The 23307-nt window shown below is 43.1% G+C and overlaps 1 protein-coding gene across 2 annotated transcripts in view; it reads left to right on the plus strand.

Annotated features, from left to right (window-relative positions):
- ARHGAP26 (Rho GTPase activating protein 26) overlaps nt 1-23307 on the plus strand; it is a 306079-nt gene that overhangs the window by 123717 nt on the left and 159055 nt on the right. For both annotated transcript variants that reach the window (XM_067567247.1, XM_067567246.1), the window contains exon 11: nt 7427-7505. In XM_067567247.1, the coding sequence (XP_067423348.1) occupies nt 7427-7505 (79 nt within the window). The remainder of the gene's footprint in view (nt 1-7426; nt 7506-23307) is intronic.

The raw sequence follows: 23307 nt of genomic DNA on the forward strand, positions 1-23307 counted from the left end.
TTCTTGTGGGCTGTTGCTTTGTGCTCTATAATTGCTGAAACAGCATTAAATAAGCAATATTTCTAATGGCTGGGTGGCTGTGAGTGTAGTGAGCCTGTTTTGGGCATCTGAATTATTCACGCAGGGCTTCTTGGCCAGCTCAGATCATTGATAGAAACCAAATACATGCTTCTGAGTGGGGACACTGCTCTTGTTCCCCATTCCCAGTCTTCCTGCAGCTTGTCATCTCACTTGCATTCCCTTTTCCTTTCGGCTAGTGAGTTTCAGTGATTCTCCTCATGTCACATGCAATAAATATAGTTTGTACCAGTTCCTCTGCTGGTATCACATTTCTAGTGGCCTTTTAAAGAAAGAAAGAGAAATTACTGGGGCTTTCACCTTACGGCTAATGCTGAGTAAATGTAACTTGCTCTCTTCCTTGCCCTTGATGGGCTTTGGGAGGTGTACATCATACCTTGCCCTTATGCACAGGAAGAATATATTGACTGCATTTAGGTACTACCCCTGAGATTCGTGTTGCGATCATAGGGAAATGTTTCTAGCGGGGCAGTAGATGCGGTCTCTGCTTATGTTGCCAGTGGAGTCAGGAATGAAAGTGTTCAGGAATTAAATCCTTCCTCATTTTGCAGGTTTTTTTTCCCCCCTCCTGACTAGCCTCTTAACTTCATTTTGGGGGCTTGCCCTGTGTCTGGGCTCTGCTGGTTAGAGAGGTGCCGTTTGACCTGAGGATGTCTCCTGAGACTGACATAGGCTGTGTGAAATGTGTCATTCTGCAAATGCAAGGTCACTTTGTCACTGCTTGCATCAGAATTGCAGACTCCTTCACCATGCATTCAGCTCTTAGCTCAGTCTTGCAGACTGTATTATTAAGCTGTTTTATGTCTCTTATAAGGCAACTTAGATTGTCTTGGTATGATAAGCTGCCACATGAGTCAAAGTTGTTATCTTTTTCTATTGCTTTCATTCTTTACTTTTCTGGAAGACGAAAAGCAGTTTTGTTTTTTTTCCTTCTCCCCAGACCTTCTGGATTAAACTTTTGACTTTTTTTGGTATTAACGCTGATTTTGTGCCTCATATTTTCCCTGGATATTTAATCTGTTAAACCTTGCTCATTTTAAACAAAATTTAGGTAATCTTAAGAATTTACACTGACTTGCAGTTTTGTGTCTGTGTGCCTAATGTAGCTAAATGAGCATATAGGGCTGGTCTACACTGGTAGCGGCGGTCCATGGGAGATAAGCAAGCTACGTAATGTTGACATGTTTTGTTGGCACACCACGGCGTCTTCACAGCGCTGTGTCAATGGGAGTCGCCCTCCCGTCAATGCTGCCTTACTCCTTTCGGGGAGGTGGACTTAATTGAGTAGATCGGAAAGCGCTCTTCCATCGACCAAGTGGGGGAGGGGGAAGGGAGGAGTGGGAGAGAGCGGGAAATGGGCACGCAGACCTCCCCTCCCCTCCCCTCCCTCCCTCCCTCCCTCCCTCTCCCCCCCACTTCCACCGGTGGGGCGCTGCTGCTGCTGCTGCCACCGACGGGGGTGGGGGGTACAGATACAAGTATTGGCCCCTGGGCATCGGAGACCCATGGTACACCACTGACTCTGCCCTCTGACCTAGTCACATATTCAAGTCTGTCCCTTTCGGGGTATGTATAAAGAGTCCAGGAGGCCTCAGGGACAACTCGTGATCTTTATCTTTAGGGTCTTCTCCCCACAACGAGGTTCCCCAAGGTCAAGGGTAAGCCTCTGTAGTGGTCCCTCCTTAGGAGTTGGTAGAGGAGCCCAGGCCCACCCTCTCCACCGGACTCCAGTCCAGAGCCCAGTGGTACACAGCTAAATCCTGCACGCTGGGGTGTTATGCAGCTGCCTCGCTGGATCTCTTCCTGCCAGCCTGCTCTCTTCACACCGGGTAAAGATAAGAACTAAAATACAAGGATAAAGCCTCTGTTCTTCAGAGAGTCACAGATCCCTTCTTTGTGCGCTTGGTCAGGTCACCATAGCCAGGCCTCAGGCATCGGGAGAGCCCGTGGTGCTCCTTCTCTGGAGTTCAGAGCATGGGTCAGCTGAGCTCACCTCCTTTACCTGCTGACCACTGAGCTACTTTACTCCCCTCTTCATATTCCTCCTCAGGCCTGTGCAGGTTTGGCAGGTGGGGGATGGAGCCACCTGGTGGCAGAGAAGCTCCTTTAGCCCCTTTCTCTCCAGTGCAGGGTTTGAGGTATCCAAATTTAACAGTTGCTCTTGAAAACTGTTAGTCTTCTAGGGAGAGACTGTGTCTTCAGCCTGGTCTGTAAAAAACCTAGGGTTTGCTGGCGTTATATAAATGAGGTAATGTGCTGGGATCTTTAAAGTGCACCACAACCAGGAAGTCAATTCTGTATACTAAAGCACCACAGTGCATGTTTCAGGAAATGAATTATGTGGGGTGGGTGGGTGGGTGGGAAATGCAAATGAATTTGAAATATAAATGACATTTTAATTGTTTTACAGCCACTCCCCCCTCCATATTGTTAAAATGAAGTAAACCCAGTTGGTTTGTTATCCACTTAAAGGCAGAGCAAACATCTTTTGTCACTTTTGATCCCATGCATGAGAGAATATAGGGCATGAAAAACCTGTGTTGTCCTTATAAGACCTTGTTAGGAGTTCCTGAATAACTAAAGTTGTAGCTATCGCTAATCCCGATTAACTGTTCCAGAATAAGAGTGCCTTACTCTGAAGTGGATTAAGTTTAATTTGGAACAAGGCATTCTTATTCTGGAACAAGAATGTCTACACACAATATTTCAGGAATAGCTATTCTGCTTTAAAATCACACCCTACCTTATCCAGTTTAACTCTCCAGTCTAACAAGTGCTTGGTTACTTGAGAGTCTGGAGGCAAGCTTTTCATAAATGAACAATCAGTTCCTTTTTTTTTTAAATAGCTTCCCTGGTTAAGAGATTGAAATTGACATGTATTGTTTTTCCTCTGTCTCTCACTCACGCACCTAGCTGAGAATATAGCCCTTTTTTTGTAGTGATCCTTAACTAAGATGTTAGCAACCGCAACAGCGGTTTGCCCTTATCTTAAATTCTTGTTTAGAAAGAGCATATGATGTGACCTCCATTCAACAAGGGAAAGGTTGCTACCAACCCACCACAGTGCATAAAGGTGTTTCTAGGAAAAGGTTCATTTTTAGCACATAGCAAATACTATTCATAATATCCACCCACTGGATACTGATTCCGCTGTTTCCTTCAGATTCTTTTGTCTACCAGATACAGAGCTTTGTTCCTTGCTTTGACAGTATTGGTGTAGGATTTCCAATATTTTTTTCCAAATGGAGTGAAGCTTAAATGGTTTCCTCTCCATTTGAAAATATGTAAACTTCCAAAGAACTAAGTCTGTGAGTACTGACTGACTCACCAAGGGGATTAGTAAAGATAACACACATTATGTCTGGATTACTAGGGCCTAAACTTGTTGCAAGTCTGAACGGTCTGTGTTCTTTACTGGGTAAACTGAGAGCTGCTTTGTGTATGTAATAGTCCCTGGTGAATTGTCTGTTTGAAATGTCAGGGTGGGGGGAGGGGATTTTAGGAATTGGGTTTGGTCCTCTGCTCCTGGGTTACAGGTGCCACAAAAGCAGCATAAAAAGGATCAGAAAAATCAGTCCCTCTAAAATGGAATCTCTCAATTGGCTAGCAGAGGCTCTGCTCTTATCAGGGGCCAAATAGACTTCATAACAATCATGCAGCTTTCATTCGCCTGTTGAATAATCTCTGAGCAGAGCATATTGGAAACCCGGATTCTCACAGCCCTCATCTGTAACTGGAGATTTAATACCAAAAGGAGGGCATATGGTTGGTCTGAACGCTCTTCAACAGCAGCGGAAATAAAACCTGTGAAGTCAATGTACTTGTTCTTTTCTAGTCCCATGAGCTGTATTTTGCTACAGAGGGCAGTGATCCTTCATATTGAGTTTTTGCTGCTGTTCTGGAACTGGAGCATTTGCCATTTATAGAAACATGAATGTCAGAAGTTCCCTGATTAAATGATTTTGGTGAATGAGGACATCCAAATATTCTTACCAGGAGAGTTCTGACAAACTTTTCCAAATGCATTCCCTCTCTTCACTGAGCCTCCTACCATTGCATGCTTATATTTTTTCTTTTGTCAGGGAAGCTATACATTGCAGTCACGTAAAGCGAGCTGTAGTAATAACGGGACTGAAAATAACTTGTCGGAGAAAAAACCCGCTCTATACACTATCTCAAACATCACATTCAGAATGATGCCTGTGCCCCATAACCTGGCTTTATGAAAGCGGCACAGTAGTTAGACTCTGTGTTTACTTGTTTTGAATCCCAATGAGGCAGCATGTGACTTGGCTTCACTGATCTTCTTTTGGAAACCTCAGTGCCCTATATTGGGATTTTGATACAAAATTATGAAGTTGACAGTGACGGGGGCAACTTCAGATTTGTTTGCCGTTGCTGATTGTAGAAGGCTAATTTGGGATTTTTATGATCAAATTAAAAACAAATCATTACATTGTATCCCGTTTAAATAAACCTTCATGACACACTACTACAAATCCCTTCACCACTCCCTGGTCTTGGCAGCACACTTTGTATGTTGCTTCCTCTAATGCAGAGTTGCATCCAAGTTCTTGGGCATGCTATATGCTGTCAGTCAAATTGAGGACCCTCATGCTATTTGTGCACAGTGTTAACAAACCATTATTTAAATCCTGCAAAGGGAGCAGGTAGTCTTAAAAAATGATTTAAGTCTTACAGAAGCAGTGCGGTCCAGTGGCTAGAGCACTGGACTGGGTATCTGCAGCCTGCCCCCTATTGCATGTATGGTGACCCGGCTAAGCTAGGCTATGGTAACTGTGGGAGAGGCAGAGGCAAACCAAGACAAAAGGGATCATTTTAAATTTTTAAAACTTTATAAGGGAAAACCCCAAAATAGTACCATGAGCATAAATAATATAGAACATTACCAAAGATTTACTCCTTAGAATAATAAACTAGAGCTTACCAACTAGTTAACCTTTTGTGAGCTTGTACATGCTGTGCAGTTAGTACCAAATGCATTCATGTTAACAAGAACAAAGGAGATTACTGAACAATACATTGTGTCACTTCAGAGAAGAATCAACTTTCCCTCTCCTTGGCTGTAAGTCTAGCTCCACTCTTGCTGTCCAGTTCTTTGGCTTCAAGTGCTCCCTTCGATTCGATGTTCCTGTGCCTTTGCCTCTTTTCACTGAGTTTACCCACAAGCGGGGTTTCTTCACTTAGTGGGCCCTCGCTGGTCCATAAGGCACCTCTGAACTGTATTCCGTCAGTAGATGTTCATTCAGTCTCTCTGTTCATGTACTTCTAGGCTTTTCATTCACCGTTTTCAGGTTCTATTTTCATCTAACGCAGTTTTTTGATTGATTCTCTTTTTCATCAATTATATTTCCTTTCTGTTTTTTCCCTTCATACTCTCTCTATAAGCTGTAGATTTTATTTCCCTTCTCTATTAGACCTGGGCATGTGAGCAGGCACTATTTTTTTTTGTTTGTTTTTTTCTGCTTCTCCTGACCTGAAACCTTTTCTATTTTCCTTCTTTCTTCCTTCTCACTTCCCAGTCCCATACTTCTATTCTCCTGTTCTTTTATTTTATCACCTCACTTCCTACCCAGGCTCCAGTTCATCTACTAGCTCAGCATCTTGATTCTTCTCTTTCTCTAACAGCTTTTCCAGCTGCTCCTTCGAGTGCATTCTGAGCCTCTTCCCAGCTCGAGCTGCCATCTCTCTCCCCAGGACAGCTTTCTGTGCTGCTGCATCTCAGTTGCAGCAGGTGTTAATGCCAGGGTGAGGGTTACTACACATGCATTGGGCAGTTCAGTTCAGGGGTGTCCGTTTCCCAATCTCTAAAATGAGGTCAGTGAGCCCCTTTACATGTAAAGCAATTTCTGATCTGCATTAGAAAAGCACCGTAAATAATAGTTAGCTCTTATGTAACACTTATCGGTCCCAATTGTAAATTCTTAATAACTTTTGTGAAAGTGGCTTAGAACTGGATCCCAGCTATGGGAGGTGTAAGGGTTCCATACACAGACATGCTGTGTTAAGCACTAGATCTGAAGTGTTTGCCTCCTTAGGGTTCTTAATGATATTTGCACCATTCAGCTTCTTATTCTATTCCTTTGAGTGGTGTTTTATCAATCTCAGCATAGAGCTGTTGTCATATACTACAGCCTCGAGGTATGGATGTGTCCAGATTAAATGGGAGAAACACTTTACAAGTAGCTCTATGTGAACTGGGAAAGAGTAAGGAATGAGAAGAGAAAACGGGGTGGGGAAGGGGGCATTTTGCAGTATAGTGAATAGAAAATACGTATATTCACAAGTATAAAAGCAATAAGAGGTCTGAATCTACTGCTTTTTGTGCTGTTCAAAGATTATATGAACCTGAGTGACAAAAGCTTAACTTGGATTGTATTTAAAGAAATCCAGTACTTGAGGCGTATTTGCAAACAGTGGCAACTGGGGGTATGGGAATGGAAAAGTTTCTGGGTAAATGAGGAATGCATGGATAGGGACTTGTTGATAGAAGTTTACATGAGTTACTGGCAGATCCTGTCTGGTTGCTGTTGCAATGCCAGCAGATCTCATCAGGATTTATACTAAGCAGTATACAAAATCCTCTTTCACCTCAGCCTCCTCCAAAGTGTGGGGGCGTAACATGCTAATTTCTTAAATGATCAGCATTTCCCTCTGTTGTTTGGGTATCTAAAGCTGGAGAGCAGCAATCCATGACTTTGAATGAGTAATCAACCCATCACGGCCATTGACATAAACACATACATAATATATGTTTTTGAACTAAGGCATCACTAGTGTGGCTAGGTATAAACTTGGGCTGTCAGTAGCAATTTGCAGCTATGGACGCTTGTGAAGGTGTTCATAGCTCACAATTTAGGGTGTAAGTTTCACTGAAGCTTCATTCCAGTGAAGCTACTGTTATGCAGTTGCTGTCTGGTGTTTGTGCCCATGTTACTGTGAGCCCTTAATGTCCTTGGATTCGTTACTGAAACTTGCTTGCTCTTTGTTTTTTTGGATACCTTCAATAAAATCCACAGCCCATGCTCTGCTGTCAGTTACACCAGTACAGTACCACTGAAGTCAATAGAGTTGTACCAGGCTAAGAGAGAAGAATTTGTCAAATATCCTATCCCAGTTTTATATTGGTTCCCATGTAAAACATTGGGTGGATTCCTTGAGGTTTAATTTCATTTGTTTCAAAGTCCAGGTCTGGAGCACTGAGGGTATCTTCTTGAACCTAAAGCTAAATTTATCTTCTCCTTCTGTCTGGTCCAGCTGATGAGTGATTTTTTTTTTAAATTCCTCCTTTTCCTTGTTCACTGCAGTGTTTCTTTCCTCTCCACAGGCCTGGGGTGATCACCATGCAAGCACTTTCTGAAGAGGACCGAAGGCTTTGGATGGAGGCTATGGATGGCCGGGAACCGGTAAGATGGGATAGCAATGAATAACTGTTGAGAAGAATCAAAAAGCTCTTTTCATGGTCCGGGGCAGATTGTTTGCTGTGAAGCAGCATGTCACGCTGAGCCTGCCAACCTCCATAAGAACTGTATCCGTGGGGCTCTCTGGTTCTGGCAAGAGAATCCTTTAATCCTTTGCTTAAATATTTGAGGCAATAATGTATCTCCTGTGCTTGGATTGCTTGAAGGCTCTGGCAACATTTGCTCCTGTGGAACGTAGGATAAGCTAGCACAAACATGCTGCTGTGTTGTGTTAACAGGAAAGCACAGCAAAAAGGCTAAAGGAGGAATATACAGTGTGGGATTTGCAGGGCTTTCTGGAACCTGCTATGCTCAGGGGCTATGCAGTATTTCAGCAAGCGTCTAAGTGCTAAACCCCCTTCTTCAGAGACCCATGTCTTGTGATTGTGTTTACTCCTGCTTTGCCAAAGGAGCACAGCAAATGGGCTTCACAAGCAGTGGAGAAGATGGAGGTTTCCCTTTTATGCCACTTCAGCTGAATGTGGAGGATTTTTAATATTGATAACGTATGGGTTTTCTGTTGTAATTTTGATTCTAGCACTACGTATTACAGCACAATAATAAACAGTCAAGGTTAGCTCCTATGTAGTGTAAATACCAAGTGGATCTGAGGCCTAAAGCAGGAAATTATTAGGATTAAAGCAGTGGTTGAGATGAATCTAGAGTTGCGTGACTGCAGGTGCTGTTTAAAGTCTTGGGCAATATTTCTAGGTTGTTCACCCTTTAAAAAATGGTACATTCAAAACTGATAAAAGGATGTACATAATTGCCGCAGGAAGTCACGGAGGCCTAGAATTTAGTAAGATTCACAAAGGAATTGGATATTTATGTGGATAACAAGACTATCTGGAGTTGTTGTCGTCAATAGCTATACATTTTGGAAGAGTTTTCAGCCTCATGCTTCAGGATTTAAGTCAGTCTCTGTCTATTAGAGATCAGGATGAGACCGTATCTGCCCACAGTGGGGATCTCACAGCTTCCTTTGAAGCATCTGGCCACTATGAAAGAGATGTTATTGATTTAGATGGACCTTGGGTCTGATTCATTATGGCAATGCCTGTATTTGTTGCTTATCTGTTGCTGGCTGTGTACTTGAGAAGTGGTGAGTAAGCAAAGGTGAAATGTCTGTATGTGGGCTGTTCACTTCTTGTTGTGACAATTTAGGGGGCAGTTGCATAGCAGAGGCTATTTTTCATCAGGCAGACTACTTTTGGATCTGTTGCAATGGTTCAGAAAACCAAAAGGATAAGTCTCTGTGCCCTGGTTATAAGGCATTTCCTCACTGATTCCTGTAAACTCTTCAAGTCTTGGAGGAACTGCAATGTTTGATCAGTTACTCAAACATGTGAAATACTGATTTCCCTCCCTCTCCCCCAGTGGGACTCTGACACTAGAACTGAGTTCTGGGCAGTGCTTAGTTGTAGGTATAGACTCCTTATTTCCAGGAATAGCCTCCTGAGGAAGGCTTCATGCATAGAGGGAAAGTTGGTAGGCACCAGAAAAGAATGGGGGTAAGTGCAACTTGGGTGTATGTTGTAATGCTAAAAACCAAGGACGTTGCTCCCTTTCTCCTCTCCCCTCCTCCCCCCCCCTGACTTTCTGGGACCCCAGTGCATAATAGCCAGTTCTTCCTTTCTCTTCTTGTCTTGCATGAAGCATTCATATTTGGAAAGTATTCCTATATAATTCAAACCAAGTTCTCTGGCTCCCATATATGAGGTGTCTTTTCTCTTTTAAATTAAGCCCTGACAGGTTTCTGCAGTGGCTGCTGCAGAGGTGAGATGGTAATATTGCTTCCTTCTCCTAACTGTAATGTTAAAAATAGTATAATCAATTAAGAGCAAACAAGACATGTACAGTAAAACACACGATATGATCACAAATTGTCCTTCTCTTGTCCTTCTAATTGTCTACTCTTCCTACCCCAACTTCACTGTACCTTTTTGTTGTGAAATGACAAATATAGGCCCCATGATCCTTCAGTTGGATCTGTGTAAGCCAGCGGTTCTCAAACTGGAGGTCAGTTACAAGGTAATTATGGGCAGGAGTCATGAGCTGTCAGCCCCCACGCATGTCGGGGCTGCATCTGTCAGCGCTGTGCATGGCTGACAGCCAGAGCCCTTCAGAGCTGGGTGGCCAGAGAACAGCAGCTGCTGACCGGGTGCTCTGAAGGCAGTACCACCCCCAGCAGCAGTGCAGAAGTAAGAGTGGCATGACATGTTGGGGGGGCGGGGTGAGTGGCATGGCATAGCGGGGGTCACTGCTTTTTTTGGGGGGGGTGGTCACAGCCTGAAATATTTTTAAAGGGAGTCCCAGCAAAAAAAGTTTGAGAACTCCTGGTGTAAGCAGATCCATTCACCCTTGTTTAGCCTTGTTGACCTCATCAGGTTTTTTAGGGTCAGTCTGTTAGGACCTGATTATAGGATTGGGACCACAAGTTTTAAGAACCTCTGGTTGGGGACTGTCTCTCTTACTTGTTTGTAAAGTGCCACATATGAAATAATAAATAATACTGAGCAGCCCAGATTTCCTGTTGCTGGCCCTAGTTTTATGTGAACTAGTTCAAAGCCAGTCCTTCATACTGCCCACTGCCCTTTTATTTTTTTTCCCCTGTGATGCCCATCCGTTTAGGTGGCCTGCTCGTCCAGTACATCCAACCTACAAAGATGATCACTTTGGAGATGCAATGCCTGATGCATGTTTATAGCACTTTAAACTGGCCATCCATGTGCACTGCTGGCACCCTCGCTTGCTGACGCGCCCTGCAGAATTGCAGTCAGAAGGCATTAGCGGTGAAAGTGCTGTGTATTGGTGGAGAAGGCTGATCCCTTGTCCTCGCTCCAGCTCCCCCCGTCTCTAGATGATAAAGGAAATTAGGTTGTAAATTTGTTTTGTTTGGGGTTTTTGTCTTAGGACACCAGGATGTCAGATGTTTGGCTTACTTCACAAAGTTTTGCTTTGTACAGTAAGAGTTTAATTGCTGGGCTCCCAGAATTATGCATTGTGATTCTAAGTACACTCTTTTTTTTCCTTCTTATTTTATTTTACTGGTGTAGAAAAGAAACTGATCTCACTTCCAGTCTCTTATCCTTGCTCAAAAGGTTCAACATAGGAAGAAATCGATAGTAATTCCATGAACACATTTAGAAGCCCAGTATATAATAGTATTAAAATGGGTTCAGTTGAATTTTTTAAAATTACTTTAATTCACCTACTTTAACACTAAAAACCAAAGCAGTGCTACGATTTAACCAGGACTAAACATGAAATGTGAGTTATTAGCCAAGATATATTTTAACAAATTGAAAAGATTTACCATACCTTCAATGTTAAGAGCAGTAGTCAGATAAATATGACTTTAGTCCATTAGCTATGACGGGTGTAATTAGCTGTACTAAAAATCACAAGTTTCCTTTGATTTTATATCACTCATGGAGGCTGGAAACAGGAGAAGTATTAGTCCCATCACAGAGCATTTAAATGGGGGGCTTTACGTTCATTTTCTCAGCATTAAAATTTACTAGTCTCCCCTCCCCCAATACATACATTTAAATAGTTGACTTGGGGGAGGGGACATTCCAAGCTAGTACTCCTTTATAGGAGACTGAGCCAAGGATAAAATTTGTGTGTACTCAGAGATGACTGTGGTAGTTTGTGGGATTAAGAGAGGCACAAATTAGACTGTTTGCTTTGTGGCAAAGAACAGAACAAGATAAGCATTTTAGTAAGATTGTCTTGCCAAGTATGCGCTAAGCACGCCAGCCAGAGGACAGATCACAGGGTCAGCCTTACCTTGTTACAACTTTCCAAAACACTAACGATCAGAGCCCTAAATATATTCACATAACACATCCTGAAATGTGCCACAACTTCCCTGAAGTGTTTGGAACTTGAGGTGTTAAAATCTGTTTGTCAAGAAAAATTAGTGTACTTGTAGCTATGTCGGTCCCAGGATATTAGTGAGACAAGGTGGATGAGGTAATATCTTTTATTGGACTAACGTCTTTGGTGAGAGAGACAAGCTTTTGAGCCAGACAGAGCTCTTCTTCAAGGAAAGGTACTCCAAGAGTCACAGCAAAATGCAAGGTGAAACAGATTGTTTAGCATTGTGCTGCGATGCTCAGAGTCCTCAAGAAGAGTTCTGTGTGGCTCGAAACCTTGTTTCTCTCGCTACCAGAAGTTTGTCCAATAAATACGTTGTCTCTCTTTCTCTCAAAAAAAGTCCAGTGGTGCAAGCAAAGGGCTAGGATTGTGAAACATCATAAGTCACATCCTGGTTGAGCTATATTAACTCATTGCATGTCCTTGACCTGCTTATGCCTGCAAAATTGTGTTTTTAAGAGGGTAATATAACACCCTGGAATTCTAGGAGAGAAAATATGGTACAGATAGGATCTGAGCACCTCTATCTTAGTGGGTAAATGGTAATGTCCCTTCTAAAATAAATAAAGGGGAGGAGGGAGAATAAAACACATTGCGATACTTTTAAATTGATCATTTCAGGTAGGAGTCACTTCTTGGACCTGGCCATCATAGCTGCATACCTAAATAGGCCATCTCCTTGGTTAAGCTGAGGCAGTCAGTGCCTGTCCTTGCTTTGTGTTCTTCCTAGTGTAGCATGCTGAAATTAAGTTACAAAAACAGGTTGGTCTTGATCCATTTTACCTTTTGTTTTTCTTTCCATTTCATTCTTTAATGCTGTTTGTAAGCTTGTGAGGCAGGGACAGTGTATGCATTCTGAGCAGCCCCTAGCACACTTCGAGGCACTATTTATTAATAAATAATCCATTATGCAGTGAATGAAAACTAGCGATGAGCAAACATCCAAAGGTTCAGTGGTCCCATTCGGACAGCCTTCCAAAAGTTCACTAGGATAATTGGCTGAGGGAATTAATAATAGACATTAGGGCCAGATTTTCAAAAGGGCAACCACCCTGCTGTGGTGTTTACTGTGTTCTGAGCATTTCTGGCTTCTTTGTTCAGGTTCCTAAAAGGGAGCAGAGCTCTTGTGGAAAATCTGGCCCCATTTGTCAGTGCTCAGAGCTTTAGAAAGCTCAGTGGTGGTTAGGGTTGAACTAATGGAGGCCCACAATCTGTTCCATCAGTTCAAACTTAACCTAAATTGAACTTTTCTTTTGACCTCCCAGGATTATTAAATTCCCATTTTGGGTTAATTTTTTCCCCCAAATTGATCCAGCTGACCTGATCCTAGTAAGTACAGCCTGCTGCTCTGAGATTATGGTGAATCCATTGTCAATAGAGGAACGGTATAAAGAGTTTCAGCAGCCCTCAGTCTGCCATTTAAATGCCTGGATAAAATGATTGTGTGACTTGTCTGTGCCTAGGGTAGACCACCTGAAAATGCCAAGGTCAGGGTAGGCTGCAAAAGTAGAGCAGATTCTCCCAGCACTGGTAGGTGACACTGAAGTCAGACTTCCCAACCAGCCACAAACAATGCTTCTGATTCCCCACACTGGTTATCAAAAAGCTAAAACAAAAATATACACAGCCCCCTTTACTGCATTTCAGTCTCTGGCTCCCAATCAGCCACTAGGTCCAGTAAAGAGATACGTTATTTAAAACTCTATGCTCTTTACCAAAGAGGTTTTCCTGACCCCGAAAGGTCAGCCACATTACCAGATCAATGTAGGTTTGGATCTTATCCAAAATACCACGCTGTCAGCCAATCCTTTAGTAACTAAAACTGAAGGTTTATTATAAAAGGAAAGAAACGTTAAATGATTAAAGCAATCAGATACATACAAATGATTTGAAAGTCCATATATATCAGGTTTTCAGTAGAATTGTGGAGTTTCCAGGCTTGTATAGTCCCTCTGGTGTATATCCAGTACTTGGATGCGTCACAGTTCTGTGTTACACAGCTTCAGTTGTAGATGAGTAGTTGATCCAGAGGTAGGTGAAGACTGACGACTGAAGATTGACTGAAGACAAAATGGATGTGGTGCAGCTGCCTTTTATGTCCCTTGGCCTTTTCCATGCTGCTTGTGGAAATGTACAGAAATAAGATGGAGGCTATGGTCACATGAGTAAGTCCTGGTGACTCATCAGGTGTAGCCTCTGGGTTCTCTCCCTGGACCCATCGTATCTGTGAGTTTCCTTAATGGGCCACTAAGCAGTTTATTCCTGCAGTCATCCTGTCTGGGGTATCACTAAGAAGCACAGCACAAGTTGAAATATAGATACATCAAGCATATCCATAACTTTCAATACAAACATGACACATTCACATAAACATCATCATACTTAGCAAATTATAACCTTTCTAACGGTATCTGACATGTATTAAATGTATGAAATTATTGTAATTTTGTAATTTTGAAATATTGATAAATAATATAATAAATTGTCCCCTTAATTCAGCTAGCGTCACAGCTTGATCCACGCATGCATGGGCATGCACACACGCGGGGCATGCCTATGCTGCAAAATAGCAGAGAAGGTGTGGTGGCAAGAGCTTCAGTATGGGTTGTACAAGCACATGGAACTCCTGGCTATTCACTCATGTTCCTAGCCCATGCCGGCATCTGGGCTGCTGCAGCTTCACTGCTATTTTTAGCCACACCAGTTAGATTAAAGCTAGCACAGGTGTGCTTACCCAAGCTACAGTCACACCTCCAACTGCAGTGTAGTCATACCCAGAGCCTCAGTTCTGTAACTACTGAGCTTCACACAAACTCTGAATTTGTTCATGAGCGTGCCGTCTCTGCAGATGCCAGATCCTGCAAGGTGCGGAGAGCCCTCAAATTCCATGAGCTCAGTGGGAGCTGAGAGCCCTTAAGGAGCCACATAGGGCTTGATTTTTCAGACATGCTGAGCTGCGGCTCTACAGAAGCAGGTTCTTATTTAGCACGTAGCATAACTTTCCCCCAAGCTGTCTCCCCCAATCTGTTTCAAAGGACCCACTAAACATGTACATAAGATCTATTCTGACCTTTCCAAAGTGACTCTGCGTGTCCTATCCGCTCCTCTGACCGTAACCTTTGTAATCCTTGAAGCCATGCCACTGGTGTCCTTTAGACAGCCCTGTTAACCGGCATCTTGCTCTGCTAATACAGCTGTTATTCTGGCCCAAAGAGCGCACACTGCTTTGGTTGTTAAGATGACACGCACTCTTATTTACCTACATATGTGGTTAGGCCATAGGTGGAGGGGAGATGGAGGAGATGTTTTACAGTTCCAGGAATGTAAGTAGCCTGCTTAGAACAGAAGTCTGTTCCTTTTGAGTTTGCTCTGTCCAGAACCAAGAGCAAAATACTATACAATATTACAAACTTCTGCCAGTCTTGCATACAGCATGCAAGAGGATGCTCTGCTGCTAAGACTACAGCAGCTGGATGCCGCGGTGCTCACCCAGCGCTTGGAAGGAAAGGCCAGTTGAGGAGGCCGGGCCTGAAATGCTGTGGAAGCAGTTCTCCACCAGAAAAACACAAAATGGAGATGAAGAAAAGATTGGGTGTGGTGAATTGTCTTGTGGGCTGTTGTCCACTAGATGGCAAGCTGAGACCAACAGGCTCATTGCACTTGTGCCGGGAGGTAAAGGAAAGCTCAGATCTCCATTGCCATTCCCCTGTTTTCAGTGGCTTATAACTCAGCTCTATAAAAAGGGGGTGGAAAAAGTGCCCTATGCCAAAACCTGACAATCTAGTGGACATGCAGGATACCCTAGGGTTAATCCCTGGGGTCTCCCTCCCCAGGCCAGGGGTGGCTTGGGATTGGTGTGCTGTTGAAGGCAGCGTGCCCAGCTGTGAGAGGGAGAAGGGTGGGGTGGAGAAAAGAAGGGAGAGGGAGTGCCACACTTCACCCTGCACCAGAGTCAGTCCCTCCAGCTGCTTCCATGTGGCAAGGTCTTTAAGCGCAGTGCTTTTTTTTTTTTTTTTTTTTTTTTTTTTTTGAGTGGACTTGTGAGGCGGAGACATTGTTGAGCAGCAAGGAGTTGTTGCCCCCTCCCCCAGTCCCTGAAGAACAAACAAAGCAAACTCTCAGCAGGACAGACAGCAGCAGCTGAAGGAGAATCATGACTTTCTCTATGAGCAGTGTGCAGCACTAAAGACCTGACTTCCATAGGGGCAGCAGAGAACCAGCCGCTCACATTGAATTCAGTGGTGCCAAGTACAGAGTAACTGGGTACACAGCCCTGTCCCTTTTTCTGTTCCCTTCCACCCCACCTCACTTAGTTTTGCTCCTCCTTCCCAACAGTGCTAGTTTCACTCCACCACACCCCGTTTTAAGCCAGACCACCTAAACTCTTCAAATCTCTTCTGCTCTTCCCCCTTCCCTGCTGTTCCAGCTTATCTCATTGCTTCCAAAAAGCAGCAATTCAAGTCCATCTTCTGCATCACAGGTGCCAAAAGCCCCCCCCTGTTCTCCCCACAAAAAAAATTAAAACCACAGCACGCTCATGCTGAGGAAAACATTGTTTTGGTCTCTTCCCTCCTGCTGTCAGGTGAAAAGAGCTGTTGTCATTTTTCAAGCCAGGTAACATATTTGAAGTAAACTGAATGGGGGCAGGTGAAAGCCCTCTAAACCACAAACCCCTTCTCATTTTCATTGTTTTATCTGTTATCTCTTCATCCTCTCTGTTTCCTTTTCCTCACCCCATTCCCTCTTGAACATGTGCTTGCTCTGGTGTGGGGCAGGGAGGATGTTCAGAGTGCAAAGTTTACCCAGTGTTCATAAACTGCGTTTTAGCCCCATTCCATGGAGCCATCCATTCGATTTCTGTTCAGAGGCAGCGCAGAGAGCTCAGTGACTATGGAGTCAGTCACTGCTGGGAGTGCATGTTACCATGGTGATCTGCTGTGACCATATTAACTCTCAGCACTTCTCTCTGGGTTTGTGAAAGAAACCATACAAATATGCCCATGCCTTTGAAATGAGATCAAGTTTGTTTTGTAGAAGGCATGGATACAGCTCCTTGGCATGACCTCTTGGTGCAGGGTGTTGGGGAGTTGTATCCTGTAGAGGTGGTACACTGCAGGTTTCATTAGAGATCGCTCTCTGATGCTGTATTAGTTTGGACTGGGCAGTGCTTTAGAATGCTTAATCCCTGCCATGAGGTCTAATGTGCCAGAGATGACCAGGGACCTTACTTCTCACCACCAAATGGGGTAAGATGTCTGGAGACTACAGGTGGATGTATGGCACTAGAAACGGGGTGCTGGCCTGTAAGAAAGTTGATGGGGACACAGTGGCTCTCCAGAATGATTTTGTTTGAGTTCGGAGTGTGACATTGTAATGTATGCCTGCCTCTGAGACAACACAGTATGAGAATGCATCAGTCCTTCCTTTCTAACTTCCCCACTCGCCTTTTGCAATGCTTTGCCAGCTGTAAATATTATCTTCATCTTATATTTACAGACGTGTTCCCATTGGAAGGACTGTCAATTATCACTTTGTGGAAGAAAAGCACTGTCGTTTGCCTGTGTGAAGCCTTTCTTTCTTTTTTTTTTTTTTTTTTAAATGTGAATTGTGTTTAGCACTTTGACAGCCCAGGAAACTGATTTTCTGTTTCAGTTCTCAGAACAGGTGCATAAAGACAGTGGATGTATAAACTTCCCCAGCCTTACTAGCGTGCATCTGGCTCCAGGGTCTTTTCTATGCTAAGATTTTTGAGACTCCTGGTTCCCAGCAGATGCAGCCCCGCTAGTTGTAGTTGCCCAGTCGTAGTGGTAGTATAGTTCTGTTAGAAGTGGTCGTATAGGCAAGGCTCAGGTACATTAACTTCAGCTAACCCTCCTGAGCATCACCATAAAAAAACATTTCCTGGTACAACTATATCTAATGATCTTTTCATCCAGGAATCTCAAAAATGTTTTGCAAACATTAATTAAACCTTGTGACACCCCATGTGAGTAGATTTCTTCCCTTTTAATGGATAGGAAAATTGAGCCTAAAAGATTTTGAGTGATTTGCCTAACTTTCTATAAAGTGATTTGGCAGCTGACTAGGGAATACATGTGAGGAGTCCTGATTTCTAATCCCTGATTCTGATTTCTAGACCACAGTCCTCTTTCTGACAGATGTTCAGTGGTGGTGGAGATGATCTTTGTATTTCTGCTTTAGAAAAGTAATTTAGTGTTACACCATTTCTGTATTTTATAACAAAACTGAACCTTGCATTCCCATCTAATACATAGCCTCCTACTCTCCTCCCCTAAATTTTGCTGCTGGGAATTCTTTTCTGAAATTGTTTTTCATTTTCATTTTAATTACACAAAATGGTGACAGAATAATTTCCCAGTGGAAATTAATGTGTCTTTTGAATTCAATCCAATGCTTTAAACCTTTGCATTCCATAATTTTGGTTCATTCAGAAAAATAAATTAACTTGAAGGGCTTCCGTCATAATGCCCCAACACACCATGGTATGGATGGCTAGATACAAGCTATACAAATTTCCAGTCTCCCCACATTACACCATAACTAACTGGAAGTTGTGAATTTGATTTGGTTTGATCACTTTAATTCATTTGGTCTCTGCTTTCTCTGAAGTTGCTCATCTATTTTATTCTATGTAGGTTCTTATGCTTTGCTCATCACCATAGTATCTGAGTGCCTTCCAGTAGTGCATTAAAACTCCGTTTGATGGAGACTATGAGTCAATGATATCCATTGAGGATATAATATAACAGTAACAGTAAAATGACCAGATAGAGGATTAACTTGATCAGGTTTTTGATAATATCAGCAACATTTTACTCGGAGGACACTGGTAGTAAATTTGGACCCGGGCAGATAGTTATCAAAAGTAATTAATTGCTAGAGCTGGTCAATTTTTCATTCAACTTCTTTTCCCAATGAAAAAGGGCTTTTTAGTCAAAACAGAAATTTCCATATTAAATGAATTTTTTTTGGTTTGGGGCCAAAATGTTTCAGTTTTCAGTTGTGGGTTTTTTTTTTTTTTAAACAAAAACTTTGAAACGTTGTAGGAAAAACTTAGATGAAGACATAAACTTTTTAGTTTTTTCATTGTTTGAGAGGTCAAGGGCTGCATGGGTCAAAGGCATGCAAAGGTTCATGGACTCAGTATTACCATGTTACCCCAAGAGATGGTCTCTCACCAGGTCAAGACTGGGGTACATTGGCAGGCACTTGAGGAAGTTTGCACTGCTGCTGCCTAGGCTGGATCAAGTATGTGGATTAATAGAGAACTTCATTTGCAAAGGCTGTCAATCCAGAACCTTTCAGTACCAATTAAATTTGCTCCAGGGGAGATAGGGGGAAAAGCTAAAAATACTGGGCAAGTCTGAAATGCTACTTTGTTTCTGCAAAGATTGAGACCACCACACACAGGATTAAAAGCAGAAATATCTTTTAGTAGGGGGAAAAATAAGTAAAAAGTGTATTGCTGTTACTGATAGGTCATTCTTGAGTTATCCTCGGCTCAGTTCAGAACCCTCTTGTCAAGTGTCCTGTTCTTCTTTAGTCTTCATAGCTCTGAGCAGTGAACTTAGACATCTTTTATAGCTCTCTGCTGATCTAAATTTACCCTTGATGAGGTGTGGAGGAAGAATTTACAGGCATTTTCCCCATCTACCTAGCAGTATGTTGCTCTTCTGTAAGTCCTGCTGGCTTTCCTTGACACCAGAATGCATAGAACAGCTTTTCTGTGAACCAGACTTTTTGATCCATTATCTGCCAGCTCTGGAGAGAGGTTGTAACATTGGCTAACCCTAAAACTCTTCAGTCCTTTTACGAAAATGAAACATGCTTCTTAATCCAAGAATTTTATCCAAAATGAATGCAGTGACACTGATGATCTTTGAATTCCACAGCATTAAACATCTCTGCATCCTGTCTTTCCAAAACAAAAAACAAGCAAAAAACCCACAACCCACCACAAACAGGAGAAAGGAGATTTATGTACTCCATAAACTTTAGTAATTCAGGCAGATCTTTGAAGGCAGCTCCAACAGCAATTCTAAGTATAATTTTGTGTTGATTTGGATTTACAATCAAGCTTGACTTTAAAGAGAAGTTTGGTCTGTGTTAAGAGGTTGGGTTTGGCAGACTGCTAAAAAAGAGGCTGGAAAGCTGTGTTATAGGTGGCTTTATGAACCTCTGAAGACTTGTATGAGATGAGACGCTTTGGAGTTTAATGGCCAGAATAGTAGGGATAAATTGTCCTCTTTTAGCCTGCTGCTATTTTACCATTGCTGTCCTTCTGATATTTCAAGATGTGGTTGTAATGTATGTCTCTCTATTTATCTCTCATTTGTACAGTCACTCACTCGTGGTCTTACAGAGGCCACTCTTTCTTTCACACTCCCAGCCCTGGACCAGACCATAGAGAGGTTTGGGGCTTTTCTCCCATTCAGGCTGCTTCCAACCCCTCTCTTCCTATTCTTTCTCCAGTTTTGAACAGCACTAAATCTGGGTTGTTTCTCCCCTTCCTTGTTGCTGTCCTCTGCCATCCACCTAGCTCCTCTCTCTCATAATCTCTCACTCCTTTTCTGTGACATCAACTTCCAGTCAGACGCCTTTGCTGCAGGTTTCCTCACCCTCACCTCTTCATTTGACCTGCAGCCCTCGTTCAATTTGTCCTGCTTGCCAAAATAGCTGTTCACTTGGACTTGGTCTTTACCAAGTACTGCCCCCCCCCCCTCTCTCTCTCTCTCTCACTGACTTCCCCCTACCTAGCCATCCCTATGTTTCTTTCAACAGTATCCATTGCCCCTTCTCCTGGTTTTTTGGTCTTTCTGTGCCTTTCAGTCTATCACTGATGATTCATGTCTGCTCTCATGCTCTCCTCCCTTCCCTCTCTGCCCTTCCATTGATTTAGTTAATTCTCTCCATATTTCATTCTCCTCCACCCTTAACTCTCTTTGCCCTCCCCTTTCAAGGTCTTCCCTAGTTCACCCACTTCATCTGCTTCCTCCACTCCTGGTCACACATTGCTGGTGGAAATCCCAGTGACCAAGCTGACTTCCTCCATTACAAATTCATTTTCTCTTCCTTCAGTTCTGTCACCTTGCTAGTTAAACAACTCTACTTCTTCAACTGAATTGCATCTCATGCCTGCAATCCCAGCTGCCTTTTTGGCACCTTTGATTCACTTCTCAAACCCCTCTCCCATATCCTGCTCCCACATCTCTCTGTGCACAAGAGCACACCAATTTCTTCCAAGAGAAAAACTAACAAAATATAATGTGAGAGAGACAAGGTAGGTTCGTGTGGTCAGTGGTTTGAGAATGGTTTCTGTGAGTCCTGATATTCCTTCAGTAAGAGTGCATTGGCCAGATGTGATGGGTCTACCTGGGTTGTCTTTTTGTATATCTTCGGAAGCATGTAAAGAGTCCCTGGGGTGGGTTCATGGGGGAAGAGGTCGTAAGGTTTCTCTTGGAGTTGGTCGGGGAAGGGATTGACGACATCCTTAAATTCCTGTGTGAATTGTAGTCTGGGGTCTCCCATCTCTTTTTCATCTCTAAACTCACTGAAAACGCTGTTTCCAGCCGCTCCCTGGGATTCTTCTCCGGTCCAGCTTCCACTGCAGCCCTCCAGTGAAGCTGCTCGCGCCAAAGTCCCTAATGAACTCTTCCAAGCCAAAGCTGAGAACCACTGCTCTAACCTCATCCTTGATGGGTCAATGCCTGTGACACAGTTAACCATGCACTTTTTGAAATCTTGTCCTCCATTGGCTTCTGTGGCTGTGTCCTCTCCTAGTTCTTCTCCTATCTCTTTGATCATTCCATCAGTGTGTCCTTCATTGGATCTTTCTGTGGGTGTGGGAGGGGGGGTGGGCCCATAGGCCTTGTCCTGCGTTTCCTTCTCTTTTTCCTCTATACTTTTTTTTCTGGATAACCTCATCTGCAAATATCAATTCAACCACCATCTCTATGCAAGTGAGTCACAGCTTTAGCTCTCTGCTCTGGATCTGTTGTCTTCTGTCCAAACTCACATCTTGATTTCTGTACATGAAATTGCCTTTTGGATGTCTAACCATCAGCTCAAGCTCAGCATGGCTAAAATGGAGCTCTCTGTCACTCAGGTCTGTAACCTGGGCTTCATCTATGACTTAGCCTGGATGTGAAGACCTAGAGAGAAGTCCATGTCTAAATTCTGCTAATGTTTTTGTATAACATCTCTAAGATATTAGCGTGACAAGGTTGGTGGGGTAATATCTTTTATTGGACCAACTCCTGTTGGTGACAGAGACAAGCTTTCAAGCTACACAGCCCTGACAGTCTCAGAGGATCAGAAATGCCACTTGACCACAGCACCAAGTGCAAGCAGCATCTCTGTTTGGCTGGAGACGGGTGAAGTTTGAACATTTCTGCTGTAAGATTGGCCAAAAGGAGGGGGACCTTGCCCCCAGCTATTCAATTTCCACTTCGCTTGTTACCTTGACACTTCAGGCTGTTACTGTAGCTCTTTGTTAATGTTTTTCTGTGTGTCCTTCGGGACATTCCCTAAAAAGAAGGGGGGGAGGGACGGCAGAGGCTTAAAAAGAAACCAAAAAACCACAACCCAAACTTCTAACCTGAATCAGGAATCCCAAGTTGCATGCTAATTATTCTGTGTATCCCCATGTTCTTACCTCTGTTCTCTTCATCTTTCCTCTCCCTTCCCCCTCCTGTCCTTTGTTTAAACCCACTTGTTGTATTTTCACATATAGATAGTGATCTCTTAAGGGTGGTATTCTGTCTGTACGTCACTTACCGCAGTGAGACACTAGTCCTTGACTGGAGTCTTTAGGTGTTGGAAGAATAATAATGAGCCTCTTATGAGTGCTACTTCAGTTTTTGATAGTTTAATACATTTTATATAATCCATTATCTCTACGTTGCTTGTGCTCCATGCGCCAAGTTTTTTCCCCTTGTTTAAGAAGACATTTTTCAGATCCCAGATGAGTTTTACTTAAAAGCTGAGAGAAACATCTTCTAGATTCCATATCTCATTTAAAAATTTTTTTTTTTTAAATTCCATCTTTTGTCAGAGTGGTTTGCAGTTTCTGGGTGCTCTTGTATCTGTTGGCCCTTCTATATCCACAGATGTTCTGGAATTCCAGGTTGGAATGGTGGTTTTTTTCATCTATTGTAAACTGAGACTTTAGCTTTTCTTTTACATATCCATTGCCATAGCTGTCTTCGCCTTTACTGTCTTGAAGTGCATTAGTGGAGTGTGCAGCCAAGATCCAGTGTATCTGTATGCTACAAGTGCTACAGTGGCACAGCTTTGGTGCTGCAGCTACACCTCTCTAGTATAGACACTTGCTACGGTGACGAAGGGGTTTTTCTGTCTTTGTAGTTAATCCACATCCTCGAGAGGTGGTATCTAGGTTGGCAGAATTTTTCACAGCCCTAAGTGACATAGCTAGGTAGATCAAAGTGTTAGGTATAAACCAGGCCCCAGTCAGTGCAGAGTGTGGCAGCCCACTTGCTTGATGGCATGGGTCAACGAGAACATATTACATCTCTGCTCTGTGACCTGCACTGGCTTTTCATTTGCTTCTGAGTTCATTTCAACGTGAAAGTTCTGGTGAGACATGACTACTTGAGAGACTATCTATCTGCTTGTGCCCCATCACAACAGCTGAGATCACCCCGATGTATTTGCAGACAGCTCCTATGTGTTTGTTCTTGAAGACTGAAGGCAGTGCACTTTCAGCATTCACCCAGAGCTCAAGTTTCCTGACCTTCAGAATGTAGTACAGATCACATCTTTTGGGTAAAATATTTATATTGCTGGCTGTGAGAGAGGGAGTACTATTTCTATTGTCTATTGCAAG

This window comes from Emydura macquarii, unplaced genomic scaffold (genome assembly GCF_026122565.2).
Source record: "Emydura macquarii macquarii isolate MOO-44397 ecotype Brisbane River unplaced genomic scaffold, CSIRO-AGI_Emac_v2 contig_2768, whole genome shotgun sequence".
NCBI classification, from domain to species: Eukaryota; Metazoa; Chordata; order Testudines; family Chelidae; genus Emydura; species Emydura macquarii.